General features: G+C 30.4%; 1 protein-coding gene across 1 annotated transcript; it reads right to left on the bottom strand.

Moving 5' to 3' along the window:
* Positions 1 to 9,659: 9,659 nt before the first annotated feature.
* LOC150036891 (uncharacterized) lies at positions 9,660 to 11,421 on the bottom strand. The gene is made up of 3 exons (XM_090313265.1): positions 11,191 to 11,421; positions 10,096 to 10,402; positions 9,660 to 9,902 (listed from the first exon to the last, which is right to left on the bottom strand). Exons 1-3 carry the CDS (start codon positions 11,419 to 11,421, stop codon positions 9,814 to 9,816), a joined length of 627 nt encoding a protein of 208 aa, XP_090169391.1. The 3' UTR covers positions 9,660 to 9,813.
* Positions 11,422 to 19,137: the final 7,716 nt, after the last annotated feature.

Here is a 19,137-nt window from a genome sequence, read left to right on the forward strand (position 1 = left end):
AGAGATCCAATATAAAGTTGTACATGCATATCTTTTGTTTTTCTCTTTATTTTTTTTTTTTAAAAAAGTCAAATCTAATTACTTTCTCCATGTTTTTATTGTGTGTGCTAGTTCTAAAAGATTTTTAATTTGTTGGACAATCTAGAATATACAACTTTTTGGATTTTCAAGTTTGTTCTCGTGTTAACTTTTTCAAAATCGTTTTGTGTTTGGATTTTCGTTTCATTTTTAGTTGTTTTAAAATCACTTATTTGAGTTATTCAATTGAGAAAAATATGAATTGAGATCCTTTATACTTTATATTTCTGCATTTTCGTTTGGCTAAGATTTAATAATATGAAAAATAATGATAGAAAAAAATCAAATAACATTTATGTATATGATTTAAACTACTTAAAAAAAATTTCTATCTAATCTATACTTGTACATGAGATTGTAATTTTGACCTATAACTATGTTTAGAAATATTCAATAGAGTACTTGAGTACTTGAGTTGAATATTTTCATTTTGTAGATTATTTTTTTTTTTTTTTTTTTTTTTTTTTTTTTTTTTTTGGTGAGGAAATCATTTTGTAGAGTCAGGGCATGATGGAGAAAAAAATTTGAAATAGTCTAAATAGCTTTTGTTTAGGTCCAAAAATTAATTTTGATTTTATGGAGATTTCTTTTAAAGTGTAAAACTAATTAACATTAAATTGATTTTCCCTTTTAGATGGTTGAGAATATGTATTAGAATTTTTTTTTTTAAATATGACAAAAAATAATTTTAACAATTTCGTAACTACTTCTGAATAATGTTCTAATATATAATAATTTGCACTTGAAAGAGAAATTCACACGTCGAGTTTGTGGATGAGCATTTCATCTATAATTAATTTGAAATTTTGTTGAAAGGACAAATGTACTGAGAAAAAACATCACTTTTTGTTTAAAAAAAGACTTTGTGAATTGTGTCCTTTTAATTGGATTACTACTATTGCTTGAAAATGGTTTGTTAAGTCTGTATTCTTTGAACTAAATTTTATCCAACTCCATTTGGGAGAGGAAGGGTAATAAAAGGAAAATGGAAGCCATGCCTCATGTAAGAGTATAAATAAATTATTATAAATATTATGATAATAGATGCTCATGTTTAATCTTTATTGACCATGTGTCATATCCTATTTGCTAAAGGTCCATGAAAATCAGAGGAAGTGAAGAATTTAGAAAATTTTCTTATTTTAGATTTTCTTATTTTATTTTATTTATATATTATGTTTAATTTATTTTAATATTTATTCATTTTATTATTATATTATATTATATTATTTTAATATTATATTTTATTGTTATCCGTGTTCCCGTGTGCTTCTCAAGTTCACAACACGTTATCAGCACGAGCTCCTATTATTTTCTCGCTAAAGGTAGGTCTTAAAGGTATATCGCCCTTGATATTGACGACAATAATTATTTGTCATGAGTGTTTGATACCGAAATCCACCTGGATGCTATGAATCTTGAAGAGACTATTAAAGAAGAAAATACGACATCTAGTCAAGACAAAACAAAAGCTATGATTTTCCTTTGTCATCATCTCTATGAGGGATTGAAAATGGAGTTTTATAATAAAAGCATATCTTGTGGAAAAATTTGAAAGAGAGGTATGATCATAAAAAAAAACAGTTATTCTTCCAAAAGCTCGTTATGAGTTGATGCACTTGAGGCTACAAGATTTCAAATCAGTAAGTGATTACAACTCTACATGATTTAAAATAGGTTCAAAACTATTGTTATGTGGAGAGAAAATTACTGATGCTGATATGTTAAAGAAGACATTTTCTACATTTCATGTCTCGAATATGCTCATGCAATAGCAATATCGAGAGTAAGGTTTTAAACAATATTCTGAACTAATTTCATGCCTTCTCGTCACGAACAAAATAACGAGTTATTGATGAAAAATCATGAATCTCGACCAACTGGAATAACACTATTCCCTAAAGTGAATGTTGTGAATGTTAATAATCGTGAACATGGTCGAGGTCATGACTGTGGTAGAGAAAGAAATAATTATTATTTTTGTGGTGGTCATTCTAATTATTGAAATTTTAAAAGAACCACACAAAATGATTATTACAAAGGAAAAGCAAAGCAAGAAAGAGTCCAAAAAGTGTTGAAAATAAATACTTCCGATGCGGAATGACTGGACAGCGATCACGTATCTGTCATACTTTAAAACACTTAGTTGATCTCTTTCAAGCATCCCCGTGGAAGCAAATTTTGCATACCAGGATAATGATATATTTGACCCATCCCATATGAAAAATTTGGATGGGACGGACTTCTTTGAATTTCCTGAAGAGAAAATCAGCAGAATTGATAGATCATCAAATGTTTTCTTTGACTTTTAAAATATCTAGACTTATTTATTTATTTATTTATTTTGTTTATCTCCATGTTTTTTTTCCTCTTAGTAGATGCTAATATTTGTATATTCCAAATGTTGTTTTTTTTATTGTAATTATTTTCTTTTAATGAAGAAATCTAGATTATTTTCATATGTTGAGTGATTAAAAAAAGAATAAAGAAGATCTACGTTTGGCAGACAGTGTTACTACACATACAGTACTTACAAATAGAAAATATTTTTCTAAACTGATAATGTTGGAAGCAAAAATCAATACGATATCAGGTTCTGCAAACTTGATTGAAGACTTTGGAAAAGTAAATATTATTTTGGTTAGAGGAACAAAATTACAATTGACAATGCATTGTTCTCTAGTCAATCAAAGAGAAGTCTACTTACTTTTAAAGATGTTCGTTGCAATGATTATCATATTGAAATTGATAGAAAGAATAATATGGAGTGTCTTCATATCATATCTACTGTCTCATATGAAAAACATATATTGGAAGAGTTGTCTGCTTTATCTTCTGGATTATATTATACTTATATACAAGTAATTGAAACATATGCAACAATAAACTTGAAGTTCATGAATCTAGACATATTTACAATTCGGTATGACCGATTGGGTCATCCAAGATCTATAATGATGAGAAGAATCATTGAGAATTCAAATGGACATCCATTGAAGAGCCATAAGATTTTTCAGTCTAATGAATTATTATGTGATACTTGCTCTCAAGGCAAATTAATTAGACCATCACCAGTCAAAGTGGTGACTGAATCACCTGCATTTTTAGAACAAATTCATGGTGATATATGTGGACCTATTAACCCACCAAATAGACCATTTAAATATTTGATGGTATTAATAGAAGCATCTAGTAGTTGGTCACATGTGTGCTTATTATCAAGTTGAAATTTTGCATTTGCAAGATTACTTGCTCAAACAATTATGTTAGGCGCACAATTTCCTAATTATATAATTAAGACCATTCGTCTTGATAATACTGGTGAATTTAGATTCAAACTTTTGATAATATTGTATTCAATTGGGATAAGTGTTGAATATCCTGTAGCTCATGTTCATACACAAAATAGTTTAGCAGAATCATTCACAAAACTTTTGCAATTAATTATAGACCATTGCTTATGAGAGCTAAGCTTCCAACATTTGTATGGGGACATGCTATTTTGCATGTAGCGTCACTTGTACGTATTAAGCCAGTATCTTATCATAAGTACTCACCATTACAATTAGCTAATGGCCATATTGCTCCACCACGTACTAAGATGAGTCATCCAAAGAGGTTAGAAATATATATTAGATATGATTCCCCATCAATTATTAAATATCTTGAACCACCGAGAGGTGATGTATTTACTGCACAACTTTTTTATTATCATTTTAATGAGACAATTTTTCCAACATTAAGGAAAAAAATTAAGAAGTTGAAAAAAGAAATTACATAGAATGCATCGTTATTGTCTCATTTAGATCCACGTATAGATCAATGTGAACCTGAAGTTCAGAAGATAATTCATTTGCAAAATATAACAAATCAGTTAACAAGAGCATTTATAGAAGATGCAAAGGAAGTAACTAAATCACATATACAAGCTATAAATATTCAATAAAAAATTGATATCCCAACATAACAAGTTGTCACTAATGAGTCTGGAACACGCCAAAAGTGTGGTAGACGAGTGGGTTCCAAAGATAAAAATCCTCAATAAAGAAAAGTAATAAATAGTCAAGAAGACTTGGTTGAGGATATAAATAACCATGAAGAAATCTTTAACATGACTAGTGAGGAAGGCGAAATGAAATACCTAAAGATAATAATGAGATTTTAATAAACTATGTCATGATAGGAAAAAAAATGGAACCGAACTAATGTAGTTATTGACAACATTTTTGCATATAATGTTGCTCTTGATATTATATTTGAAAGTGATGATCCTGAACCAAAATCTATTGAAAAATGTCGACATAGAAAAGACTGACTTTAGTGGAAAGAAGCAATTGAGGCAGAATTAAACTCACTTTCAAAAATTTAAGTTTTTGGATCAGTAGTCTGAACACCAGAAGGTGTCAAACTTGTGGGATACAGATGGGTATTTGTGAGAAAAAGAAATGAAAACAATGTGGTCACAAGATATAAAGCAAGACTGTTTTCATAAGATTTTTCACAAAGACGTGGTATTGATTATAAGGAGACGATTCTCCAGTGGTGGATGCAATTATATTAAGATATTTGACTGTGTATTAAAATCTAGACATGCATCTTATGGATGTAATCACAGCATATTTATTTGGATCTTTTGATAATGATATTTATATGAGAATCCTAGAAGGATTTAAGGAACCTAAAATATATAAATCAAATTCCCGAAAATTTTATTAAATAAAGTTATAGAGATCGTTATATGGAATGAAAAAATCAGGACGAATATGGTACAATCGCCTAAGTGGATATATTTTGAAAGAAGGATATCAAAACAATCTAATATATCCATGTATTTTTATAAAGAAATCACAGTTATGATTTGTTATTATAACTGTATATTTTGATCATTTAAATATAATTGGAACTCTTGAAGAACTTTTAAAGGCAATAGAATATGAATATCTAAAGAAAGAATTTGAGATGAAAAATCTCGGAAAAACAAAACTTTATCTTGACTTACAAATTGAGCATTTAGTAGATGAAATATTTGTTCATCAGTCAACTTATACTGAAAAATTTTTGAAAAGGTTTATATGGACAAAGCACATCCATTGAACATTCCAATGGAAGTTTATTCACTAGATGTGAAGAAAGATATATTTCGACCTCGAGACGATAATGAAGAACTTCTTGGTCCTAAAGTACCATATCTTAGTGCAATTGGTGCACTTATGTATCTTTCTAATAATACAAGACCAGATATTGCATTTTCAGTAAATTTACTAGCAAGATATATTTCTTTTCCAATAAAAAGACAATGGAGCGGAATTAATCATATACTTCGTTATCTCCGAGGAACGATTGATATGGGTTTGTTTTATTCAAATAAATCAAATTTTGATCTAGTTGGTTATGCAAATTTTGGATATTTATCTGATCCACACAAAGCTAGCTCTTAAATAGGTTGTCTATTCATAGAATTGTTGCATCGTGACGGTCAGTGAAACAGACTATAATGATTACTTTCTCAAATCATGCTAAAATTCTTACCATTCACGAGGCTAGTCGAGAATGTGTATTGTTAAATCAATGACTCAACACATTCGTGAAATATGTGAGAGAAGGAGTTTAGAGAACCTAATCGCATCCACATCAAATATTCGGTTGACATTGATATAAAGAAGGCATGAAAATATTAAATAACCTTTTTCTTATTATAAATATTATGATAATATGCCAATTAGATGCTCGTGCTTAATGAATATTTTGACCATGTGTCATACCCCATTTCCCAAAGTGTTGTTCATGTGTCTCGACATTACACATTATTAGTGTCCATGTAATCTACCTTCTATTTGTCAAATTGTTGGCATCTCGTGGGTTTGGAAGACACATATTGGGCAAATTCCGTGAAAATTGGAGAAAATGGAGAATTTAGATAAATTTCTTATTTTATATTGTACTAATTTATTTTATTTTGTTTATTTATATATTATGTTTATTTTATTTTTATTTATTATTATATTATATTATATTGATATCTGTGTTCCCGTTGTGCTCATCAAGTTCACAACATAAATGTATTAATTAAATATTTTTTCTTTTCATGGACCATTAACTAAGAAAAATACTTAAGTGCATCCCTGACAACATCTATCTTCGTACATCCAACTAAATTGTTCGATCATAATTTGTTGCGTGACAAATTCATCCTATTTCTTTTTTTAATGCAAGTGATGAATCAAGATTCACAAGTATTATCCAATGACTAAATACTTATTTTCTCAGATATAGATATCAATATTCAAATTAACCACAAGTCTCTCCATGTAAAAACTCTATTATCCTCCATTTCCCCTTCCCATGTCTCCTTTTTTTTTTTTTTGGCTCAAAATAAAAATCATAACTTCTATTATTATAAGAATACACTTCTACATGCAAATATATATATATATATATATTATATAATATATATATATATATAATATATATATATATATATATATATATATATTTATATTTAAATCTGGCTAGTGAAAGTATTTTGGAGTTAATGAGAAGTAGAAATGCATGAATGAGGGTGTATTTGCGATAAGTATGATGAAACTTTTAAATTTGTTATACGTTGCAAATTTTCACCCGACATTCTTGAGTTTTTCCTTGTTCAATTAGAAGCATTGGATCAAAACCATGCCACACAAACCCAAGGCCCAAACCCAAGGCCCAAACCCAAGGGATTCTTTTGAAAATAATTTGGGCCTTTTCTAATGGGCTACGGTATCTGTGGGTTTTGGGCTTTTTGTTATTAATGGGGATATTTAGTCACATAGCATCGATTACACCTTTCATTTGGAAAATTAACAAAACACCAAAATTTTCAGAAATATAGCAAACTACCTCTTTTCCCGTGATCAAATTTTTTTGAAATCCTAAAATTTCCTCCAAAATCAGTAGATATAGTGTAATTAAATATAATTGGTTATAGAGTTGATAATAAACATAATTTTATTTTACCAAAAAATCCAGATCAATTGATTTGAATATTGAATTTTAATCAAATCAATATTTTCAAATATGAATTTATTTGGTTACTTTGTTTTATCCACGTATTTTCCATTTTTGTATTTTAGATTTTATTTTTTAATATCAAAATATCTCAATTTATCTCATTATTTTTAGTTTTTTTTTCCTTTTTTAGGTATCTTTCCTTTCTCTAATTTAAATATTTTCTCTCACTCAATCTTATTTGATTTGCTTTTTTATATCTATAGTCATTTGAACTCTTTAAATGCATTTTATTTGAAAATTTGATTTTTTCAAATTGATTATCATATTTTTGTTGTTTTTCTAATTGATTTCAAATAAACCTCCATAATTCTTATTTTTGGTTTGTTTGAATCCATTCTAATATTTATTGTTCTTCCAAATAAGCAACCATAACATTTTGTGATGTTTTGTTTGAACTTTTTCATCTTGCTATGGCTTTTCAACTATCAATTTTTTTTTATTGTGGGATGATACCTTGTGTTTTTGTATAGTAAGTGGGATGATACCTTGTAGGAGATATATATTTCCTTTTCTTAATAAATATTCATATCAAACTCAAATCTTTTGCCCCTTCTCCAATTAATTAAATAAACCTAAAAATAAATTCACCAACTTTAAATCACTTCTTTCTCCAAAAATTCTAAATCTCAATGTTAAATTTTAACTTTCCAAACTAATTTGAATCCAAATTTACAAATCTTTTTAAGTACTTGATTTAATTAGTTCCAAAATTAAAAAAGGTAAAATCTTAAAACCACAATTTCCTCTTTTCTCTTTCAAATTTCACAAAAACTCAAAATTTCTTATACAAATAATTCAATTATCCCTTCCAATTAATTCAAAACTCATACTCAAAGAATCCACATTAACAAATAAAACTGTAACAATTTTTTTTCAAATTCCAAAGATTAGGAAACCAGAACTTAGCAATTTGAGATAATTAACTTAAATTTTCCTAAAAAAAATAGGGATGTTACATTCTTCCCACCTTTAGAACTTTCGTCATCGAAAGTTTAAATCTCGAAGAGCTTTTGATACTTAATCCTCACCTCATTCTCTCGCTTTCGAGTTACTTCATCGATCCAGGTTAATAGTATTTCAAACTTCAATTGTCCATAAAGTTTTATACCTCCTTTCATATAACATCTCCAAATTTTCAAAGGAAAACCAATTGAAGTCGATCTCAAATGCCCGCAACCAAAGAACTCTTAACTTAGGAAGCCAAACAAACTTAGCCTTTGACCTCAAAATATTAATTTCCTTTATCCTATCAAAATAATAAAACCTTCATTAAATGATTTTATTTTCCTCCCACTTATCTTTGTTAAGATCAATAAGTTAAAGGTTCTCTTTTTCAATTTCCAAGTGAAACATACTCTCTACCGAAATATGTGATCACTTCCAACCCTTTTATAACCTACAATTCAACTTCAATCTTCATACTTTTATTAGGGTACTTTCCACAAGTTAACATTGCCTTTAAACTCCAAATTCTCATCCTTCATCTTAGTATAGCTAATTAAACTTAAGCCTCTTGATCGCAATAAGACATAGGTAAAGTCAAAGTACCTTGAGATCAAACATTCGTTCCAACAACATATTTTCTCCCATTGTATACCAATTATAATTTCAACCACCTCACCTTCCTTGACCAATTTATTTCACTTAAGTCTCGTAAGGAATTCCTTATACTATTGCTTTATGTTTCAACTAGTAATTCTTCTTTCTTTTAGATGCATTACATGAAGAACCAAAACACCATACCTTACTCAATCCATCAACTCTGACACCATTAAATTGATTATGACCTATCAATTCTTTCAAAATTTCTCTTGAAACGTTTTGACCTCAATATCTAGTAATCTCTAAATAAACCATCGTCTCTTCCTCGCCTTTTGCATATTTTATAAAGCAACTTAAATCTCGTACCTAGGAATGTGTGCTTTATTACAAAATTTCTTGTAGCATCACTAATTTTTATTCCCTCAATGCAACAAATAATACTATTCCTCAGCGAATTCCCAACTCGCCTACCTTATTCGATGGTTTAAACAAATATATCCTTTACTTTCTTTCTCATTATAGGTTTATAACACTTCATAGTTTTACAAAGTTTCAATATCTATGAACACAAAAATATGTTTGTTTTTGTTAGTTCTTCCATGAATTAACTAACGCCAAATGGCCTTATTGTGATCCTTCGTTCCTTCCATAATACAAAAAGTAATAGTTATCTCATATTAACTCCTTTCAGGTTATTAAACTAGCAATGACAATCATTCATTACATAAAGCTTAGACATGAAAGCTTTCAGACACATTTTCCATAAAACATGTAATGAAGGAGCGTACCTGGCGATGACGAGGAATCCATTCATGAGCCATAAGGACAATCTGGACTGACATAGTAAGTCAGTCTACAGAACCCAAAACATGGGCTCTGATACCAACTGTAACGACCCGACCCCCTAGGACTCAAGTTAGGCCGTTACTAAACACATGCATGTATGGAACTTAAAACGACATCCTTTTCTAGTGAAATAAATACTAAATAAATAAGTTGAACTCAAAAGACCTTCATTAAATTTAGATATTAAAAACATACGATAGGGTATCCATAAATCATAAACGATAATAAATAGGTCTGAAAACAAATCTTAATAGTAAGTTTCAAACATCAAATTGATAGTTGAAAAACATGGAAAGAAATCTAAATATCATGAGCGGAAGCATAAACCTGGTCCCCAGTGGCTTGTCCAAGGATTCCTCTTGTCATTCGCCAGTGTGTCCTACCCTTACCTGAAACATAAACATGAGAAAGGGTAAGTATAAAATACTCAGTAAGTAACCTCACTACTGGGGTCAGACTAGGCCTCTATGTCCTCTAAATGCCTACCTCGGGTGGAACATAAAAATTTCTCTAGTCCTCATGGGACACATACATACATGCAAAATTGGTTTCTATCCTACTGTAGTTGAGTATGCCCACTACCTCTGGTAAATCTCGAAGGAAACACAATATGGTGAATCCCGAAGGAAACACAATCTGATGAATCCCGAAGGAAACACAATATCTGGTAAATCCCGAAAGAGACACAATCTGGTGAATCCCGAAGGAAATACAATCTGGTGAATTCCGAAGGAAACATAATATCTAGTGAATCCTGAACACAATATCTGGTGAATCTCGAAGGAAACACAATATCTGGTGAATCTCGAAGGAAACACAATATCTGGTGAATCTCGAAGGAAATACAATATCTGGTGAATCTTGAAGGAAACACAATATCTGGTGAATCCTGAAGGAAACACAATATCTGGTGAATCTTGAAGGAAACACAATATCTGGTGAATCTCGAAGGAAACACATTACCTAGTGGGCATCTAACTAATCAGTAAAGACATTATCATAGTCTCAACATCACAATGGTTTTATAACATACATATACACCTCAACATCATGCATATATGCCTCTATATCCTCAATATCAAATACACCCTCAGCGAATCAAGTATCACCTCTTACTAACATGCAAGTCTCTACGTGCACAAATAAATCTTTCAGATTCTCATACAACAACATATATCAGTCATACTATACTATCCATCTAACATATTATCGTTCTGTCATAATATTCATCTATCATGCTGGCATATATCTAGCAATTGAATCTTTGTGAAATTCTTGAATCCTTAATCGAGCTAAATATTTGAACAACTAACCCCTTCTAATCTCCACAATCTTTGAATTAAGTTAAGTACATAAACCAAAATCAAATTTAACCTTTAGGTTCACACCTAAGCGTTTAATCACGCCAAAATCAGCAACAAAACTTAATAACTTAATTCGTATAAATTACATTCGAACTAAACAAGTCACAAAACCCCAAATCTTACCAAAATTCTTGCCGAAATCACCTTAACTCTGTTTGATAGCACGCTAACGACTTTTTAAACTCCTTCAAACTTTCAAATTCAACCTCCAAAATCACGATTGAAATGATAATTAAACACGTTATTTATTGGGTATTCAAGATCCTTAAAAAAACCATGAAAATCATTTAGATCTTAGCCCAAAACTACGAACCTCACGACGACGTTTAACAGAGGACAACGACTGGAAGAGAGGAGGACCAACGGCGAGCCGATCCTGTGACGTGAAGGACGGAGCGGTGTGGTTGCAACTTGACGGAGGAAAGGATGTGGACGCCGGCGGTGCGGCAGCCGAAGTTCGTCTAAACCAGAGTGAAAATGAGAAAGTGGGGGTTTGAAAATTCCATATTTCTTTTCTTTTTAATTCTCCACCACACAAATACATAAATAGTATATATATATATATATATATATATATATTATTTCATTTATTTTTCTTAAATTCCAAAACCCATATATATTCTTCCCTTTTATATATATATATATTTCCTTTCCTTAATAAATATGTCATATCAAACTCAAATCTTTTACCCATTCTCCAATTAATTAAATAAACTTAAAAATAAATTCACCAACTTTAAATCACTTCTTTCAAAAAATTCTAAATCCCAAAATTAAATTCTAACTTTCCAAATTAACTTGAATCCAAATTTTCAAATCTTTTTAAGTACTTGATTTAATCTTTTTCTAATTTATTACTTAAATTTTGGATCCAAGTTCCAAAATTAAAGAGGGTAAAATTTTAAAACCACAATTTCCTCTTTTCCCTTTCAAATTTCACAAAAAATCAAAATTTCTTATACATATAATTCAATTATCCCTTCCAATTAATTCAAAACTCATACTCAAAGAATCCACATTAACAAATAAAACTTCTTCAACTGTAACAATTTGTTTTCAAATTCCAAAGATTAGGAAACTAAAACTCAGCAATTTGAGATAATTAACTTAAATTTTCATAAAAAAAATGGGGATGTTACAAAGATTGATTTTAATCTAAAACATGCACTTTGTGCTCTTCGTGCTAGACGTGGATAAATCATGGATATTTAGCTACTTGACCATCATAATTCAATCATAGCATGCAAGAGTTTTACCACAGTAATTTACTGCTACTATTTTTTATATACATAAAAATGAAGGATAGATATTGTGTTAATACAGAAAATTACTGTGTTTTATTGAAGGTTAATATATATTAGAAACTAGAAAAATTGAAAGCTTATAACTTAACAAAACTAGTATGTTATTAATAGTAAAATAAGTATTAACTGCTATGCATTGCAATTACCCTCTCACAGTTACCTCTGGAGTCAACAACGGTTGAGACGTGAAAGTATGACCGGAACTGATGGCGTTCAAGCCAGAGAGATTCTTGAATGATAGGTTAGAGGGAGGGGTTGAGTTGGAAGAAATAAAGATGATACCATTTGGGGCAGGGAGGAGGATATACCTAGGATTTTCATTGAGGTAATTGCATTTGGAGTATTTTGTTGGGAATTTGGTGTGGAATTTCAAGTAGAAGGCTTATGGGGAAGTTGATTTGTCTGAGAAGCAAGAATCTTCTATTACCATGAAACATCCATTGTTGCCTTCTTGTCTCTTAGGGTTGTTGGCTAATTCTTTTACTTTTTCAGACGTTTGGAAGATATATATTTTTCTTTACCATGAGGTTGCAATAAGCTTCTTTATTAATAATTTGCACAGAAGTGCTTGCTTTGAGTTTGCTTGAATGTTTCCTTGTTTCTACGTATTCTTTCATACATATTGGAAAACTTCATCTATTATTGTGTGAGAAGTTTGAGATAGTTAGAGATATTCAGAGGTGAGAATAGGAATCTTGTTCCACATCTTCCATTTGATTCTTCATCCTAGCTTAATTTTTCGTAGGATCAAAGTAGAGATTTTTTATGTAATTTAAAATAATGATGTGGTAATTGTGATTGGTTGAAGCTTATAACATCGACAAGGTTGAAGACATTGTATTCCTAAAAGTAGGTATTCAGACAAAAACAGTGACAACCAGATGAAAATATGCAAAGGGTAAGCTTTCTTTCCCTCGTGTTTAATTTAATTGTTAAAAGTTAAAGAAAATCATATTGAAAGATTCACAATGAACAATAATATCTTCTGGGTACACCTTCAAAAACTCCTCTGCATATTTCCAATCTTTAGTATATTGGAAACTATACATACTTTATGGTCTTCTCCAAATCTCCAACACGATAGACAACATGAAGCAATCTCCTCTCATCTTTTTCTACCCACTCAAGAATATTTTTAGGAGTGGTTGTTGTGCTAGCCTATGATGCATATCCATTTACGGTCGCCCTCATGGTGTTATTACACTTCAACAACTTCGAAGAGTTTAAACCAAAGAATTGTGCTAGTGGAACAACTATATAACAACTTAAAATCATTCTCTCTAGACATTTGTTTCTAAAATAACACAATATTGTGGCCTAAATTAACTATAATTCTCTTGTTTTGTTGGCCAAACTATTCAGCATAAACGGGCTACTTCACTTTAAGACTCAACCCAACCCACTGAAACCTTCAGCTCGGTCCACTAAAACCTTCAGCACGATCCAAAACTGATGAGTCAGTGGGATTAGGAAAGATTTTCCTTCAGCCTGATGATAATCCTTCTCTGCCACACACCAGCTGGGTCAGAGCATTCAATTCTGATTGAAAATTACTTTGAACGCCCTATCTAAGAGAAGTTTGAAGGCTACAAGAGAGAAAAACCATTTCTCTCTGAGTTCAACCTTGTTCTTGAGGGTTTCAGAAGGGAAGACGATATCCTTGAGCTTCAAATCTTCAATCGTTTACCTGCATGTAAGCACAATCTTGTAGACTATACTAAGAGGAACTAGACGATAGTTAAAGGAGAAAGAACACAAAAAGTTAAGTGGTTCGGCCAAGGGCCTACGTCCACTGTGTAAAAAGGAAGGTATCTTTTATTGCTTCTTCTTTGAGTTTTTCTTTACAGAATGAATACGCCCTCTCATACTCTCTCATTTTTTTCCCTTTTATACAGATTCTTATTTTCAAAGGAAGAAGCTTATAGTGAGTTGGTGGTTACAAAAGACAAAATAGAACGAAGAATCAAAGATAAGCTGACTACTACTCTTTTTATCTCAGTTCTTTCTGTTAAAAATATTTATATCGTCAGGAATCAAAGTTTGCAAATGAACGAAAATGAAACATATACCAAACCTCAAAACAGAATATGCATAGCTTTCCATTCGTGAGCATCATAGAGATAGCAAACAAGACAAGCCTAATTTCTCTAATGTTGCGTCTTACTGTTTTTCTATCATTGTACCAGAATTTCATACGAAGATTAATAACAGGCAAATGATTGAACTATCAGAGAAATACTCGAAACAAACAACAAATAAGTGGAAATTGAAAGAGATGAACAAGAACCTGCAAGTACCTGAGTTCTTGATCAAAACACTTGAGTTCGGCGAGAATGCGATGCTTTCCTCTGGAGTCAACAATGGGTCCGTCTTCAATGGAAGCCTCAGAGACGAGCTGTTCATCCAGAGACGCACCATTATCGTAAACCAAAATGGTCGGCGGAGAACTTGACGGATCTGAAGAATGAACAACAGTTGATGGATCTGATGAACGGACCATGGTAGATCTAACGGAGTCGGTGGGGCTTGACGATGTTGATGGAACCGATGGCGAGGGCAATGTACCGACGGAGATAGTGGGGCAAGGGTAGAGTGTTTTGGGGGAGAGAAAATTTATGAGAAAGGAGGGAGAAAAAGAAGTTTTGAGAAATGAAATTTAAGGTTTTTACTAAAGGGGAAGAATAAATAAGGGTATGGCTACCATGTTGGAAGAGAGAATATATTTTAAAAAATAAATGGGTATCTATAATGTCGGTTTTAAACTGATACCCTATCTTCAATTTCGGTTTAAAATTGATATTAAAGATTCGCTTTTTTCTTTTTTAAAAAAACCGAGATTATATATTCGGTTTTACTTTTTCCAACTGACATTAAAACCCAAAATTCTTGTAGTGTTCTTTTAAATGAATAAAACCGATGGATTATATTTGGATGTTAATTTAGTCTAAAAATGAATAAAATTGAACATGAGTTTAAGTGGAGATTTGATTAATGAAGTCAATAGTTCATGAGGTTAGTACTCACAAAGAAGATGAGAGGATGAGCAATAATAATGCTACAATACTCTCATAATCATCCCTTTCCAACTTTTCCTTATCCAATGATAGAGTATTAGTACTTGTATAAAGTAAGTAGGGTGTAAGGAAAAATTAAAAAAATCACTTAAATCCACTTAAATCGCTCCTCGGGTTGAGTTGGAATCGATCGACTTGGCGGTTTAATTTTGAAATTAAAAAAAAAAAATCAAAATTTAAAGTAAAAACATGGATAAAAAGTAGATAAGAAAACAAGAAATTTAAAGGTGGGATAAACATTTGTAGCTTAATTTTAAAAAATAAAAAACAAAAAATGAGTATTAAAGGGTATTTTTAAAACAAATTGTTTTGATTAGGTTATCAACTTTAAGGGTGTTCAAATAACCTGAACAACTCGGACTACACAATCCAAAAATGTAAAGGTTGGGTTGGGTTAGTTTTGTTTTTAGATTGGGTTAGGTTAGACTGACCTAACCCAAATTTTATATATATTAATAAAATGTGTATATATATTTCTTCTTATTTAAAGTTTGATTACTTTTTATTGATTAATTTGTGAATTTTTGATATTTTCTTTTAAAAATGTTATTTAATTTGTCTTTAATTAAAGTTTGCAATAAATATCATAGATATTTGATATTTAACATTTGAATTTTATGAAATTTTAGTTATTAGTCATGTGTGGTATATAAATTTATATATTTTAATTTAAAAAATAAATTAGAACTCGACAACCCAAGTCAACCCAACTCGAATTTTAAGGATTGGGTTGGAGACTTTATTTAGGTCATTTGTGTTGCTAACTCAATCAACCCGAATTTTTTAGTTGGTTCAAAAAACACTTTCAACTCAACACATTGTTTCTAAGAAAGAGAAACAACAAATCAAATAAAAAATTCAAACACTCAAATAGGATTGATTATCCAACCGGCTTCAGTTGCTTTGTTCCCTAAAATTCATGATTTTTGTTCGTTAGTGAAAAGCGGGATGAACCATTTATTTCAAAATACATGGGGGAACAAAAGAAAGGTTAAATTTTTTTCTCTGTTTTTTTTTTTTAAAGAATATTAAAAAGGATCTATTTCAATATTCTAATATAAATTTATAAAGAAATGCGAAAGTGTAAATGTCTTTTTAGGATTATGACCCTTCCACAGCTTGCCCGAATATTCTTTTTTGCAAAACACAACAAACACTTATTCCTCATTTCCCTCATCTTTTTTACTTTATAAATTATAGTATAATACTATTATGACGAAATCAAATTAATTATGGAATTATCAAAGTTACATTTTTAATATCTAAAATCACTTCTATTTTATAATAGTGGTGTTTGACAGTGATGGAGAATATGGTTTTGACTTTATTTTATTTTTAATAGGTTTTATATTGGCGTGAAAAAAAATATTTAAAAAAAATTCATTTTAATTTAAATATTTTTGACAAATTTATTGAAAATATCTGGTTGTCAAATATATCATTTATTTTAATGACTTATTTTTTAAATTAATCACTTAAAAATACTTTCTAATCATTCTTACGTGATGTGAGAGGGATTTTCTTTTTGAAATGATTGTTATGACGAATAATTATAAAAAAAAAAAAAAAAAAACATTCAATGGTTAATTTGTTTCTTTCTACCTTTGTCTCGACTCTAATTTTTCTTGCCCTCTCTCAATTTTTTCCCTTTTATAATAATGATCTTTATTTCTAACTTTATTTGCCCTCATCCAATTTTATCTATTTTCCCTCTTTTCCTTTCTAATATTTTTAAAATCTTCTTTACTTTTTATCTCTCTCTTTATTTTAATTCTCTACAATATTTGTTTGTCTTTTAACCTTTTTCCCTTTTATTTTGTACCCATTTTGCTAACTTTTTCTTTCAACGTTGGTCCTCTCCTCTTTACCTTTTTTCCTTCCTCTAAATTTCTCTCTCTTTAGAAATTTAAAAAAAGTTTGTCTTTTTAATTTTTTTGTCCCAATCTAAAAACTTTTACCCCTACTCTTAAATCTATTTTCCTCTTTCAAACTCAAAAGTTAGACAGATAATTTCAAGTAGTCTAATCTCGAAGTAATACTAACGATAAATTTGAATTTTTTCGAAAAAGATCACCTCCAAGTTAGCAAGAACTGCACACCAGTGTGGTATAGACCACCCACACTTCAATATTTAGATTAGGAAGTCCAAAAATTCATTTTAGTATGAGTTTCTAGTGAAGAGACGACTTACTTTTTTCTTTCTCCTTATTATCTTATTTATAGAGTTGGGTGATCGAACACTTCTCTTTTTAGGATTTTTTCTTAAATCTCTAGATTGAAGGAAATCTCGACATGAGGAGGTCCTTGAGTGAAAGCGGATCGTCCAAATTCCATTAATTATTGAATACAAAAATTTACAACAAATAAATAATGGATATGCATTTAACTATAAATTACAACATGCTTTTGAAAAAGAAATAAGTTCAATAGTTTTCACATTTGAAGAACCTTTCTTCATGAATCCCTAAAACAATCACGAATAGAACACCTTCCTCTTGACACTTCTATTTCTCGCACGAACACTACCAATCGAGAACCTCTATATTCTCTTATGGGATTAAAGGATTCAAGCAGAAGTTTTGAGTTTTGCTTGAATCCTTGGTAGAGGGAAGGAGAAGGAGAGGATTGGAGGAAGTTTTTCTTAGAGAACTTTTCTTATATGAAATCTTGGTACAAGTTGAATCTCATCCATCCACTTTTGTCACTCGTTAGTTAATTTGAGAGAATGTGGGAGGGAGTTATAACGCCTTTCCCTTTTTATTAATTTTAAATAAATTAATAAAATATATAATAACTACTTTATTATATATACACTATATGTTATATCAAATATAACATAATATCTGTTGTTTTATATTGTATCAAATGCAACATAAACTATAGTTTTTATTCTCTCTTAACTAAACGTAACATTTAATATAAATCACATTTATATTAAATCTATTTATATGAATCTCATTCATATAAATGATATTTGGATCATATCCAAATATTTAATTCCTCTCAATATAAATCATATTTATATTTAATTACATGAATCTCATTCATATAATTGGTATTTGAATCACATTCAAATTCTTCTTATAATGTATCAAATACATTATAATTAATTATATCATATATAATTAATACCCTCAATCAATTTAAACACTTCAAATTAATCCAAAGATTAAATCTCTGTTGAGCTACAGTGGGGACTTTATGGACCTGTAGATTGAAGCTCCAATGGTACCCGAACAATTAATAAAACTCTTTAATTAAATTATCTAACATCCGTTAATTTTCGGTCACTCCACCAAAGACCGACAGTGCACTCTTCGTACTACAGATAAATTTTTGTGTCCATTAGATATAACCAATCAATAGTGTGATGACCCTTCACAAATTGCTCATAAGTACAGCTGGGCTAAATACCACTTTGCCCCTATAGTTACGTCTAACTCTTTAAGTACCACTGATTTCTCTAATAAACAATAAGTCATAGTCCCACTATGACCAAGTCCTCTCAGGCCAGGAGAGGGTGTGACCACTATGTTCAAGACCCGAAATCATGTGTAACTGAGTTCCCAGCTCCCCAATCAGATACATCCCCAAAATGGCAGGCTTGTTGAATTGGCAATCTGGCCACTCTCACCCATACAAATCAAAGGACCGCCTTCACAAGCAGGAGTTCACAACTTCAAGTCATGTCACCTATGGTCATCCTAGTGAAATGTAAGTCTCTATTATTAACGGTGTTATATAAAGAGTCTAATCATTTCATGGTTCGGTCTTATACAAACTCTTTGTATAGGAACCCCTGTTCGCATGTCTCCACACGAATGATCAAGATCAGATTATTTGTAGCACTTTACAACACTTGTAACACCTACAAAGCGGGCC

This window comes from Benincasa hispida, chromosome 4 (genome assembly GCF_027475165.1).
Source record: "Benincasa hispida cultivar pf3 chromosome 4, pf3_genome.v1.1, whole genome shotgun sequence".
Classification (NCBI taxonomy): Eukaryota; Viridiplantae; Streptophyta; class Magnoliopsida; order Cucurbitales; family Cucurbitaceae; genus Benincasa; species Benincasa hispida.

Excerpts from the sequence above, each read along its gene's own strand:
- LOC150036891 (XM_090313265.1), bottom strand. The coding sequence starts at position 11,421 with ATGTATTTGTGTGGTGGAGAATTAAAAAGAAAAGAAATATGGAATTTT. Across the intron at positions 10,403-11,190 it reads CTGTTAAACGTCGTCGTGAG|GATTCACCAGATATTGTGTT; the intron begins GTTCGTAGTTTT and ends TGTTTCCTTCAG. Across the intron at positions 9,903-10,095 it reads TCCTTCGAGATTTACCAGAG|GTAAGGGTAGGACACACTGG; the intron begins GTAGTGGGCATA and ends TTTATGTTTCAG.